The sequence below is a fragment of the Ruditapes philippinarum genome, unplaced genomic scaffold, assembly GCF_026571515.1.
Source record: "Ruditapes philippinarum isolate M1 unplaced genomic scaffold, ASM2657151v2 ctg108_1_1_1_1, whole genome shotgun sequence".
Taxonomy (NCBI): domain Eukaryota; kingdom Metazoa; phylum Mollusca; class Bivalvia; order Venerida; family Veneridae; genus Ruditapes; species Ruditapes philippinarum.
In genome coordinates this window covers 278,201-292,955 of record NW_026855637.1, presented here as the reverse complement: position 1 = coordinate 292,955, position 14,755 = coordinate 278,201, and the positions used below count along the sequence as shown (strand labels likewise).

The following is a 14,755-nucleotide window of genomic DNA, read 5'->3' as shown; positions in this document are numbered from 1 at the left end:
AACCATTAGATTTTGATGAATTATATAAATGATATTTGAGCCGCGTCACGACAAAACCAACATAGTGCGTTTGCGACCAGCATGGATCCAGACCAGCTTGCGCATCCGCGCAGTCTGATCAGGATCCATGCTGTTCGCTATCAGTTTCTCTACTTGTTATATGGGTTATAGGGTTTGTAAGCGAAAAGCATGGATCCTGATCAGACTGCGCGGATGCGCAGGCTGGTCTTGATCCATGCTGGTCGCAAACCCATCACCCATGGTTTTGTCATAACGCGGCTAATTTAATTGTTGTTGAACATTGTGCTGTATTCTATTGTGCGTTGTTTCTCTGTAAACAAAAGAATACACTAATGAAATATACTTCTTTTAAAATCGTTTAAGACTGGGTCTCTAAATGGAAAAAATCGAAAAAGTGAAACGCACCTGTAATTAGTACATGTATATCACTAGTTTTTGACGGGTTATACTACCATATATATATGCTTGTTTGTTAATATAGCGGCGAGGGTTATATTGCAAAAAACCGAAACAACAGGCCATATATCCATTCAGAAATACATATTTATAACGAATTTATAATACAACAAGCAATTAATAAATAAAATTATTTCTGACAGGCTATATGGCCGTATATAAACTGATCGGTTTATATTTCCAAACAACCGTTTATATAGGGCCATATAACCTGTCAAAAATCTTTATAACTAATAATATAAACGTCAAGATTTTCCAATGAAAAGCAAAGTTACGAAAGTGCGGTTTTATATACACGTATTGAAAGGTGCTATATCCTGTCAACAGACCATCGAGACTACCTACAACAACATTCTTACGACGCTAAACAAATATTTACATCAAATAAATGAAACATATCAAAAACAAGTAAGTGTAAAATAATAAGTAATTATATGATGGAGACCCCCCCCCCCAAAAAAAAAAAATAAATAAATAAATAAACAAGACAACAACAAAAAACTAAACGAAAAGGTATTATTATTATATTATATTATATTACATTATATTTATTCTGAAAATTCAAGAAACCCAAGTACTTACACTGAAACGTTGGTTATCAATTATTTAATTTTTGTAAAAAAATTGGACTTGTCACGTGAAACGATTCTGAAAGAACATGCATTTATCTTTCCACCCTTTCTTTAAATTTTGTCAATAAGATGGCATAGTTTATCTATTTCAAATAATCTTGAGGCATACAACAGAATACAACGGAAACAGCAGTGTAAACTAAAACACTTTTATAAGTTTTAGTTACCTCCCTTAGTTTTCGCAAATCAGAACTGGACTAGACCGGGAAAAATATAAAAAAGAATGAAAATGTATCTGAATGTGTACTATTAAACTGATTTTAATATGTTTGCTTTCATTGAAAATAAGCGTGATTTCGTACCTTAAAATCTTTTCATATGTATCAGCGTGCATACACGCTTTTGAATTTCAAACACTATTTATAGAACTTACATCTTAAAAGATTATTGATTTTCAAAGTTTATTTATTAACTTTAATATCTACTTTTACGATTTGATGATGATGTACAACAAAAAATGAAAACATGTCTTTGTGTATTCGCTTTACCATATCGATCTGTGTACTATAACTTAAATAGAATTTTTTCAACCATTCAAAAGATTAGTTGAATTTGGTTTATATCAGCGTTTCATTATAAATATTAAAGGACAGTATGTGACCGATATATAAACGTTAAAAAATGGATGTTTACATCATATGCCTTAACGCAATATAATGGGTTCTAATGCATCAACACAAAGGAAGGTAAATACAGTTGTCAAAACTTTTTTTCACTAATATTTAAACATAATAGCTAAGAAAAACCGGTGCATTTACATTGTTAGTTTGATGTTTTTTCAGACGCGTTGAATGATTATGATGAATTTCAGACGCGTTGAATGGTTCTGATAAATTTCATCACGATGATGAATTTCAGGCGCGTCAAATGGTTATGATGAATTTCAGGCGCATTGAATGATTATGATGAATTTCAGACGGGTTGAATTGTCTTGATGAATTTCAAACGCCTTGAATGGCTATGATGAGTTTCAGACGCGTTAAATGATAATGATGAATTTAAGACGCGTTGAATGGTTATGATGAATTTAAGACGCGTTGAATGGTTATGATGAATTTAAGACGCGTTGAATGGTTATGATGAGTTTCAGATGCGTTGAATGAGTATGATGAGTTTCAGACGCGTTGAATGATTATGATGAATTTCAGACGCGTTGAATGAGTATGATGAATTTCAAACGCGTTGAATAGTTATGATGAATTCAGACGCGTTAAATGGTTATGAAGAATTTCAGACGCGTCTACATTGTCAAAGACAAAAAAAGACGTTTATTACATTCGTTTGAAGCGAGATTGATTATAAAAACAATATAATTTAATTCATATTATGACAATTGCAGCGTTAAGTATATATTTTAGGTTTTAAATTCATACATGCTTATCTAAGTTTTATATATCTATCCATCACTTACTCAATACATGTAACATGTAAAATAATTAGAAAACAATTATTTATTAATTTCTGTTAACAAACGAGTACATTGTATTATATTTGACATACGAGGGACGGTCAGAAAATATCCGGACTTTTCATGCTCCTCTCTTTCCACGTGCAGCTATATACATACATTATATATTGGTGAAAACTACATCCATTCGCCAATAACGTGGTCAGTTTATTTTCAATGATAGTCGTGTATACACAGTATTTTGCCCTCTGATATATGATAGGTGTTTCGTCTATCATGGACTCTTTGTTAGAGGAATTACGCTGTGTAATATAGTTTCTGGTTGCAGAAGGTGAAAAGCCCTGCAACATCTTTCAATGGCTTAAAAAAAGATTTTCTGATAAATGTGTATCACGTTTAACCTTCTACAACTGGGCTTCTCTGTTTCGTGAAGGCAGAACAAGTGTTTGTGACAGGCCTAGGACTGGGCGGCCAGCTGAGGCGGTGACCCCAACAATGGTAGCAAATGTTAAAGCTTTTGTCAACAAAAATCGTCGAGTAATTTTGGAGGAGGTAGCCAACAAGTTTAGCATCAGTAAGGCATCGGCACACAAGATTTTACACGAACACCTAGGCATGAGCAAGGTAAGTGCGGTAGGCAGCTGTCCGCAGATCAAAAGGCAACCAGAGTAACCAATGCAAAAGAACATTTAAGTCGTTTTAATCGTGAAGGAGATAAGTTTTTAAACCGCCTTATCACTGGAGATGAGATGTGGGTTCATTATTCCGAACCTGAGACAAAAGCTCAATCAAAGCAGTGGAAACGAGCTGGTTCCCCACCTCCTCAAAAGTTTAAGCTGTCTCCTTCGGCTGGCAAAGTCATGCTTGTTGCCTTATGGGATTCACGAGGAATGATACTTACTCATTGCATGCCAAAAGGTCAAACTGTCACCGCCAAGTACTATTCTGAAGTAATTCTGAAAAATCTCAGAGAAAAGCTGAAGCAAATACGTCCCAGGTTAGCACAGAAAAATGTCATCCTTCTTCACGATAACGCCCCCTCCCATACCGCCGCAGCTACAGTGGAGGTTATAAACTCTTACAAATGGAAATTGTTGTCTCACCCTCCTTATAGCCCAGACCTCGCCCCCTGTGACATTTATTTGTTTCCAGAACTGAAAAAATTGCTTGCTGAAAAGAAATATAAGACCAGGGCGGCTTTGATATCTGCTGTTACAAAGTACCTAAAACATAGGTGTACGTCATGGTTCACAGCGGGAATACAAAAGCTCCCACGAAGATGGCAAAAGTGCGTAGACGTCGGTGGAGAATATTTTGAAAAAGAGTAGAATTTTTTTTTAAAGTGTTGAAGGGGTTTCGAGAACAAGTCAAAAGTCCGGGTATTTTATGACTTAGAATCATTTTTTTTTCACCCCTTTTACATTTTATAGTATGGATACAGTACAGTCCCATAGAATTTACGTAAAATAAAGAGCCTTAAAGATAAAGTACGTACGTGTAATTGCTAACGTCTCCCTTTTTGTTTTGCTATACACAGCCTCCGGTAGGTGGCGCCCCTAAGCAGAAGCCAGCTTTGAAAAACAGTACACTTGGAAGATCTGAAGCAAACGGGCGGCGTTATGATATGGTATTTTGTTATCAGTTTTTATATTCAAATGTAATGCATACAGATCTTGCTCTATAAAAATAAAACAAACAAAAAATGGAGGGAAATGAAGTGCTGTTAATAGATGTTCGTATGTTAGCACGTTACATATATTGCAACGTATATTCTGAATAAAATGATACTTTTTATACACTATACATTTGCAAATATCAACTAAAATAATATATATACGACTACACATGTACAACATAGCTGTTATATCGCGGAATATTCTGCCCCATTACGTAACATGACGTAATGGTTAATAAAGCGTAAATATACCAATGATTAACAAGCAAGCGCTTTCAAAATAATTGATGATAGATACGGAATAAGACGAAGATGGTCGACTTTCCTATGAGTTTATTGACATATAGAGTACATAATGCTCCAATTTGATATTTGAAAATACTGATAATTGCTATACAGTCTTTTTTAGATGTACACACAGAGGAGATATATTACGTTATTAACTTTACACACTATATGTTCACACAGTATGGATACATAGTGACGTTTAAAAAATATGCAGATTTTATTTAAAGAAAGAAACAAAATTAACAAGACAAGTATTTTACACAAGATGAGCAAAGTATATTTCGAAACATTTCTTAAAATTAAACTCACTTTATTTGACTTTAAACATAAATACTCGCTTTCATATATTAAACAGGGTAATGAGCCGTTTGAAACAGAGTTGTATCGCCCAGACAGGCAAGCGATACCTGAAACACTCGCATCTGAAAATGAACGAACGTACCCGGCTACTTTACCGGAACAGCCAGGAGCAAGGACTGTTCCACGAGTTCATTACGAAGAAAAGGAAGACGTTCGGACGAACAGAGATGGTATGATAGGTGACCGGAACGACCCAGGGAGACCAAGTGGTAGGAGGCATGGATGGATGAATGATAGACAATGGCAACAAGGAGATAGATTTATGGTAAAATGTCTCAGATACCTGATTAAGAAAACCATAGAAACAATTATTTGTGTAAATTGCCTAAAAACAGGAGTGTTTTAAAATGAGCAATTAAAAGTTTACTGAAAGAAGTAACAATTAAGAATATGCTCATCTATTAAAGATGTAAACAAGCAATTCATGGCTAACTTAAATAAACAAGAAATTATTTAACTTAGTCGAAGAAATTTATAGTAACTTTTCCAAAGTGTTTCAGTTTTGCATATATTTTTTGATTAAAGGATATAGATGGCGGTGCTTACAGGCGACTCCCGTACGGTACACAAATTCCTTACGACGAGCGATACTATCCGCGTATGCCTAATAGGAGGCCATATCGTCCAGTAGTCCCACACATCTATCCAAGCCGTGCTCTTCCACCACAAATTTACCCTGTACGTCCACGTCGAGCCCCATATGTGCCTCCTTACAACACTCAGATATACCGATCACCAGTGCCTTTTGTCGATGAGCGATATCGCCCTGCGCCTGTCTGCAATGATTCGTCATGTGACCTTCCACAGGCCATTCAACCTGAACAGCCTCCTCCTTACCACGCTATAGAACCAATGGCATACAGGAGTAATCAACAAGAAGAACCAATGTCATATTCCATACCGCTAGTCGACAACTCTGTCCCTTTTCAAAATGACGACGAAAATGGTGGACTAACTGAGAGGTCTCGCATTCCAGAGGAAGATGCCATTGTTGAAAGTGATCCGGATCGTGAAAGTACGTTGAACATTATGTATTACGACTTGTTATTGAACAACTGAATTAGAATTCTAATAAGAACCATATTAAGTTTAAACATATTATATTTATCGGTTGTACAAGCATGTATCATTTTACATCACAATATACATGTATATGTATTGGAAATCAAGAATTACACTTATATTAATTCTTTTCCATGACGAAGTTTCGTCTTCATTATTTCACTTCATATGATCAGTGCATGTTTCAAATTTTAATATTTTTGCAAATTCACAAAATTTCGAAAGAAAAGTATTATTTGGTTTAGACTTTCGATTTATTTTGCTTTTGCCATACTTTACTATAAATAAATAATAAAATACATTTGTGTCTTTAAAATCGAAGGCTCAGCTATCTACGCGTATTCTTATCTACTTACTAATACATACTGTTTGAAATATACATGTTCTATATAAGTTATATGACGGAATATGTCTTTTAGGGATTGTACAAAGTCTTCTGGATTCAAGCATACAACAGATAAACGATCAGAGACCAGCGACAAAAGAATCAACACGAGAGGTAATTCTTAATTGATTTTTATTTATTTATAAACAAAAACTCACGGCCCTTAAGGGCATAAGAGTGAACAATCAAACAATACAACAAATAAAAATACAGACATGACATAGAAGTAAATATAACTTAAGAATATCAGGAAATAGAGAAAAACAGAATCCCTAAAGAAAGTCCAACACAACAAGATTGAAAATGTTGCAGGCTCGGTTTGATTGAGCCTGTTCATGGACGGTACTGGATAGTGCAAGTTACCTTCCACGACCCCAGCACCGGAAGATGATGACTTTATGAAATTTAAGCATTATTGCTTTAACAATCATTGCTGGATTTAAAAAAAGTATTTCTGTTATCAGTACACAATAAAGTCTGAAAATTTAAAATACTAGGAAACCTTGAATAGTAATTACTGATATACTTGTGTCTTTCATGAGTAAAATAACTACGATTGAAATTATAATGGAATTCATCACCTATTTCTTGCTGGTTATAAAGTGAGCAGGTTCGATTTTCCCTTTCAATACCAAAATAGCGATATTTCTCTATAGGGAGATCAGAATTGAGACTTCTAAATTTACAAAGAGTAATTGCTAGATTATTTGATAAACATTGTAAATAAAGTTCTAATTTAAATTGAGTTTTATATATTCTATAATCTAAACACTCAGCAGAATTGAAAACATCACTATTCCATACCACTTAATCGTGAAGTGTATTTAGACCAACCATGTTTTCAACTAAATACTAGTATGCGCTAAAGATTGTGTCATAAGTATCCTATCCAACAATCTGTATACCGTTGCGTCCACAATCTTTTTTTAAAATTATCTTAATTTCATTGCTTTGCCCAAATAGACTTATGACATCAATCTTTGAAATACAAAGTTTAGAGTAATCATGTGCTTGAATTCGACGTGTAGTTCGTTTGCCATTGTTTTAGCTTTCGTAGCAACAAATTATTGTCCCTACTTTACATTTATCAATTTTCCACAAAAGGTGGTCGCATTTGTTGTGAAGCATAAACATATCATGTGCATTAAGTATCTTATATGAGTTTAATTTCATATTAGCTTATATTCTATTCGCTAACATGCAAATTTTAGGCAATATTTCTTGGAAGAATTCAATGCAAGTCTAATATATGAATGTATAAAATGGACACCGCGATATAACGTGAAAATATATGGTCCAAATCACTATTGCGTGGTAGCTATATTTGTGATGAAGATTTATGCAACAATATTTTATTGTTTATTATTTTAGGTAGATGATGATGAATACATTGGTGCAAATCTAAGATTTTATCGCAACCAGATAAGATTCAGACCACATGGTAATTATTTGCATTTATGTCTGTGAAATGTTGTTATTTTAATATTACTTATAAAAAAAAAAATAACGAAGAACTATTTAAAATTGACTGTGATATATTTGAACGCACGGAAAAGAAAAAAGAAGACGTATTGTTGACACACGAGAAAAAGCTTAAATTTCTCATAGAAGCGTCTTTTCAAATTAAAACTTCAATTATTAGTAATAACACTGATGACGAAGAATATAATGATGAGATAGTTGTTACTACAACAAAACAAGATAAGACAACTGCAAAAAACGGTGGTCAAGTAAAACGTGCGAAAAAAGTTCAAAATGTCAAAAGTAAGCCAACAAAAAAAACGCCAACATTTAGATCCATGGATACAAATACGCAGAATACCCGTCAACCCGTGAAGCCTAAAACTTCGATTGAAACATCGTGCCCTTCTTCATCACCGGAAGTAGAAGTTTCAAAAAAACTTACAGGCCCCGGGCACGCGCAAAACCTACGCAGAGGCCATAAAGCACGGGGCGCCCCAAGAAAACAATTCGCTGAAACTCCAGAAAACCCTGGAATTATTAACGAAGATGGTGACGGATCTACTAGCAGTGACTCCAACCGGAAACGCCGGCAGAGACGATTTATCAGAGTGGCAGACAAGAAGACATGGCGGACACTCAAAAGGAGGCTTCAAAAGATACAGAAAGGGAAGCAGACAGTCATGAATTTATCTTCAAAAAAGCTAAGTGACGATGATTTTATTCTTTTAGGAAAGGGTTTAAAGTTCTGCCCTAAAATTAAGTCTCATGATAAAATTAAACTTGCTGAAGATACTTTCATGTTTCAAAGAAGATTAAGACTCAGAGAATTTTTTAACAATTTAAATGAACCTTGTGAAACTAATTCTCAAAGTGATAGTGAAAAAGACGAATATTCCCAACACCCATTTTTCAATAAAAATGAATCGTCATTCACCCCCACCGCTGGAAGAGATGTTTACTTGGACTTTTACATTAATGCTATTACGGAAGAAATATTGCAATCCAGTATCATTAATAAACACAAACGTTATAGTAATATAACCAAGTCTGAAATGGAGTCGCTACGTAAACTGTCACAAGATAAAAGTATAATTATAAAGAAAGCGGACAAATCGAACACTATCGTTATTATGAATACTGACGATTACCGACGGGAAGTTTTACGTCAACTCGAAAACAACAGCTACTATGAAAAATGTACGGAAGATCCTACAGAAATTATTAAATGTAACATATCGGAATGCATTGATAAGATTAAAGAAACAAACGACTGTATTTCAGATGAATTTGATGTATTTCCAACGAACATACGTACACACCGTGTTTTTATATCTTACCTAAAACACACAAATCTCCAGACTTCACACTGCCATTAAAGTATCCGGGTAGACCTATTGTGTCAGGATGTAACTCACCGACAGAAAATATTTCAAAGTATCTCGACTTTATACTTAAACCACATATGCTTAGATTGCCATCATATGTAAAAGACACCACAGATTTCATCAACAAATTACGTAATATTAAACTACAAAGCAAAAACACATATTTGGTAACACTAGATGTCTCTTCACTTTATACTAATATACCACATACGGATGGAACTGATGCGTGTTTGTTTTATTTAAGACAAGGAAATAATAACAGCAGACTTTCGTCAGATGAAATTGTTAAACTTTTGAAACTTATTCTTGAAAATAACTACTTCAAGTTCGGGGATGACTATTTTCTTCAGAAAATGGGTACCGCTATGGGAAGCCCAGTCGCCCCGCGTACGCAGCACTTTTTATGGGGAAATTCGAAGAGGAGTTTTTGAAAGATAGTCAGCTTAAACCGTCATTGTGGCTTCGTTTTCTAGACGATATTTTTTATGCTTTGGGATCATTCTCTTGAAGAACTTAACACATTTATTGACAAAATCAACAATGTTCACCCAAGCATTAAATTCACCACACCATATCTCAACAATCTGTTTCGTTTCTTGATGTTCAAGTATCAAAAGGAAAATCGTACGAACTTCAAACTAATGTTTATGTAAAGGAAACTAACAACCACCAATATCTTGATTATACATCCTGTCATCCAAAACGGTGTAAAGACGGAATACCCCACAGTCAGGCTAAGCGTTACAGGAGAATTATATCCGACGACGACGTGTTCTCTACTTCACTGAGCAAACTACGAGAATTCTTCATAAGTAGAAATTTCCCTGAGACGGTTATAGATTCAGCGTTTCTTCACGTGTCACAGATGTCACAAGAGGATGCCTTACGGCCACAAGATAAAGAAAAGAAAAACGTTCTTCCATTTATTGTGACATATAATCCGTCCTTACCTAATATTGGAAATACTATTCATAAATATTGGGACCTACTAAATCTGTCAAAAAACGAAGGTGTTAAAAATATTCACAATAACTACACACCCATAATTGCCTATAAACGTCCAAGAAACTTACAATACTTTTTAGTTAGATCCAGATTGGATACTGACAGTGACTTTACATCACATTCTGGAGGTTGTTGTAGAAAACGCTGTTCTCATTGTGTTCGTATTAATAGTGGTACGTCATTTTACAGTTCAAATACAGGAGAGATATTCGACTTACGTCAACATACTAACTGTCAAACCAAGAATTGTTATATATTTGATAACATGTAAAAAATGTAGCATGCAGTATGTTGGTCAAACCAAACAACCTGTGTCTAAACGAATGAATAGCCATAAATTTGATATATGCAATTTTGTAGATCCTGCATTCTCCACTAATGTTGCAAATCATTTTAATAAGGACGATCATAATTTTACCGACTTTTCATTTATGCCCATAGATGTTGTTTACAATACTTTAGATCGTTTGTGCAAAGAAACATTTTGGATTCATAAGCTAAAAACTCATTTTCCAGAAGGAATGAACACAAAGTTGTTATACTCAATTAAATAATTCATAAAATATCAATCCACGCTACAAATGCTAGAATTACGCCACATAGATATTCGTTTTTTTCCTATTATCATTTTTTATAATTAAACCCTATAGGAAATATTCGTATTTATTAATCCGATATCTATTGTGTCGTTTTTGTATTTTGATGCTTTGTTTGGTGCACTTATCTCTTTTATCATGAATTGGAATTGTTCGTATTTGTTCGTTTTTCCGCTAAAGTGGGCGTGACGTTAATTGTAAAATTACGACGTCACGTCCGTTGATATTATTATTATTTATTTACCTTGAAAAAGGCATACATTTGCCGAAACGTTGGAAAAATAAAAAATGATATTATACGTGTTATTGCTGTGACTTTATTATTTTAATATTACTTATAAACATTTATTGTAAAATGCGATTTATAAATTTTCGATACCGTGTAACGTACAGTCTCCCCTTACTTCAGGAAACCGAATTGACTAAGTAAATCATCAGACAATTTACAAACATTCAGGAAAAGAGATTTTATATATTATACCGAAAGCAAGTAAAACAAAATATAGAATAAAAGAATCAATACATTATTTGTGTTAATCTTTTGTAAATGAAAGACAGTATAAAGTGCAACATTTCTTACTCCACTTTGCATGGGACCGTTTTTCAGATTACTTTATGAGATAAGCACAGGTATACTACTAATACACATAAGATTTATAGAATATGTAAATGTTACGTATGTATACCGTCGTGTACACAATTTCAATATATTCTTGATATCGAAAACATTTCAGATCAACAATGAACAGTTTCCAGTTAAAAGTCAATTATATTATATAAGTTTTTAAAGATAAGATCTTAAAGATGTATGATATCATAAAAAGAAAGCATTATGTGAAATAAAAATATCGACTAAATTTGTCAGATTAAACTGTCATTTTTTTCCTGCTCAAAATGATTAACTCACCTGTATTTATTTCAGGAGAAAAAATAGATTATATTCATAGATACTGGTTCGGAAACTATACTCTTCTGGAAAATACCCATACCTATATACAGTGGTAGGTTTAGTTTATACCCATAACCATACACCATATTTTATAATATTTTTTTTAAAAAGAGAAAATTGGTACAGAATAACTGGAATCACTTGAAATGTCATTATCTGCAACGTATGACTTACTAGGGAAGTTATGGAGTCCAACATTTGATTTATGTTTGATTCCATCAAGTAATCTTTTAAATCATTCCATTGTAAAATATTTTAAAATGACAATTTTATAAAACTTAAAATATGTCTATATGATAAATAAATACAGATCGGATTTCTTATTTCCGGTCTAAATAATAGTTAACTATTCACAATAAATGCCTTGATTAGCTTTATCATACAAAAATAATACTTATATTACATTATAAAAAGTATTTAAACGGTTACAAAAATGGGCCCTGTCATTAAATTGAGAATAATAATATTGTAATCTTCTTTATATAGGTTGTTTCCGTTGTACGAATCAAGTAGAGTAAACCCAGATGCGGTTCCTTTGAGAGCTCATGAGGCTAAGGTTTGTGTGATTTTTTCCCTAATTACTAAGTCTCTCAATTACGTTTTTGACAACAATAGTAACGTCTTATCATTAGTAACTATTTGTATTATTCCTTTGATGTTATAATTGTCGGTCAATATTCACGATAATTTTTATAAATAATCGCGATTGTTCTTCGAATAATGAGTGTTCACAAATAGTCTCGAGCTCGACGTAAGTCATAAATCACGATTTTTCATCAGTGGTCCAATAGTTATGACTGTTTGTTTATCACGATTGTTCGTAAATGATTACGACTGTGCATAAGTATTACGAGTGTTAGTCAATAGCTAAGATTGTCCGCCAGTTACTACTTTTGTTCTTCAGTAGTAACACTTGCACGCTAATAGTCACGACTGTTTGCCAGTAAAAACGACTGTTTCGTCATTTATAACGAATGTTCGTAAAATATCACGATTGTTTGTAAATAATCCATAATTGTTCGTCAAAATTTACGATATTTGTGAAAAGTCACACATTTTGGGAAATAATCACAATGAAGTGTAATAGTCAACTGTCACGACTGTTCGTAGATAAACACGCTTGTTTGTTTGTGTTCATTAACTATCACCATATGATAATGAAATAAATAATAATTAGATCTATTGATGATAAAAGAAGTTTTTTATTGAAAAAGAATTAAGTCAATTAGTATTAGATTTTAATCTTAATTTTGAATATGAAAGAACAGGTGTCTTATGATGACAATAAAAGTAAGTGAGTCAAATCAATGTGCTTACATTTATTTGGCATTTGAGCGTGGTGGAATCTTACACACAAGACATGTTGAAGGATCAAAATCATTATGAGTCTGGTTACTTTATTGTATTTTTTAGCATATAAGTGATGATGAAGAGACACGTCATAGATTTGTGACGTCATATATGATGATGCTCGACTTTTACGGGTTTTGCATGTCTGATGAAGAAACCGGGAAAATAGAAAGAGGAGCAAATTGGAAAAATAGATTTGAGAATTTACGGCGGTAAGCTACTTCATATATTGTAAAAAAAACTTACATTCATGTGTACGTTTATCCTTTTTTTTATATAAAAAGTAAATTATGATTGATTGATAGCCAAATTGATCATTGCAAAGAACAATGTTCACTAACCATGGATTTAAGCCCAAGATTAAGGCAAATGGAAGTTGGACAAGTCCTTATACGTCAAGAAAAAATGTTGAAGAAATCATTTGAAATAAAATAAATCAATAAGCTTGACCACAATTTATCAGGATAAATGCTTCTTACGTTTCTTTACTATCACACAGGTCGTCTTACAACCAAACAAGAATCACAAGAATTTTGAAAAGTCTTGGAGAATTAGGCCAGTCGAAACTGCAAAGCCCTTTTGTAATAGCACTATTACATGAAGTGTTTGAGACGAAAGAACTATCTGGCATACCACCAGCAACTATACATCACTGGTTACGTGCAATATCTGACGATTTTGAAAGAGATTATGTGTTTAATCAATTTAAAAATGGAATAAATAGACTCGGAGACGAAAGAATGAAGTTGAAGCGGAAGGATAATACAAAATACTATTTTGAAAGACGGAAACCTCTGATGCAGAAAGATGAACAATTTCAGTTTACGACCAGGAAAAAGCCAAAGATATAAGAATGCTTAATATGATATATTAATCTGTTTTGAAATTGTTGGATATGGTTTTATTTCATTAAAAAGTAAATTATATAAATAACTTTAAGCCCTCGAATTAAACGAATGTTGACGGCTGCAGTTTACGTTTCTCATTTGTTCTTCCAAATGTATATGAGATCTGACATGGCCTGAATTATTGAAATTATTATCGTTTTCGTTATATTATCTCATCTTTCAACATTCCTTACGAACAGACTCGATCAGTTGTGGATTTTTTTTTACTTATTGCTATTTTTTTCACTTTATATTGTAATATTCATCTGGTTCAAAAATTGAACTCGGAAATGGTTAAAAACCGCTGTTTATGATGCTTTGGAACTTCAGCTTGCATACTTGTATATAAATAAAGTAATCCTCCTTGGAAAGACGGAAATTAAGTGTCATAACATATTCGAATAACCATTATATCTAAAATTTAGTTCAACTTGACAGCTTAAAATTAGCCTTATTTCAGGACAAAAATCATTCTAAACAACGAAATAAGAACTGTATTGCATTTTAAAACATATCATTAGAAATAAGTTGATGTTGTGTGGAATATCCAATCATTTTACTTTGATGATGCTTTAGTCTTTTTTAAAAAATGATTCGACATTGAGAAAAGAGGTAACTCTGCAATGCATATTTGTAATTCTTGCAGTATGGACGAGGGAGTAACCTCCCTTCAACAATGGTACTTTTAGTTTCTTGTAACTCAGAATAATACATGTACAATGTCCGTACACAATTTATCTTCTAAAATTAGCATTATCTTAATTTGCATGACAAGATGTGACACTTTGTTTGTATTATTGTATCGACACGATTGTATGCAATCTTACTTGAT

General features: G+C 33.2%; 1 protein-coding gene across 1 annotated transcript; it reads left to right on the top strand.

Moving 5' to 3' along the window:
- The first annotated feature begins 1,644 nt into the window (after positions 1–1,644).
- LOC132743971 (uncharacterized) lies at positions 1,645–14,537 on the top strand. The gene is made up of 10 exons (XM_060732571.1): positions 1,645–1,795; positions 4,055–4,144; positions 4,836–5,105; positions 5,366–5,855; positions 6,322–6,401; positions 7,659–7,728; positions 11,660–11,738; positions 12,173–12,242; positions 13,100–13,248; positions 13,536–14,537. Exons 1-10 carry the CDS (start codon positions 1,766–1,768, stop codon positions 13,885–13,887), a joined length of 1,680 nt encoding a protein of 559 aa, XP_060588554.1. The 5' UTR covers positions 1,645–1,765; the 3' UTR covers positions 13,888–14,537.
- The last annotated feature ends 218 nt before the right edge of the window (positions 14,538–14,755 follow it).

Excerpts from the sequence above, each read along its gene's own strand:
- LOC132743971 (XM_060732571.1), top strand. The coding sequence starts at position 1,766 with ATGGGTTCTAATGCATCAACACAAAGGAAG. Across the intron at positions 5,106-5,365 it reads AACAAGGAGATAGATTTATG|GATATAGATGGCGGTGCTTA; the intron begins GTAAAATGTCTC and ends TTTTGATTAAAG. Across the intron at positions 13,249-13,535 it reads AGATTTGAGAATTTACGGCG|GTCGTCTTACAACCAAACAA; the intron begins GTAAGCTACTTC and ends ACTATCACACAG.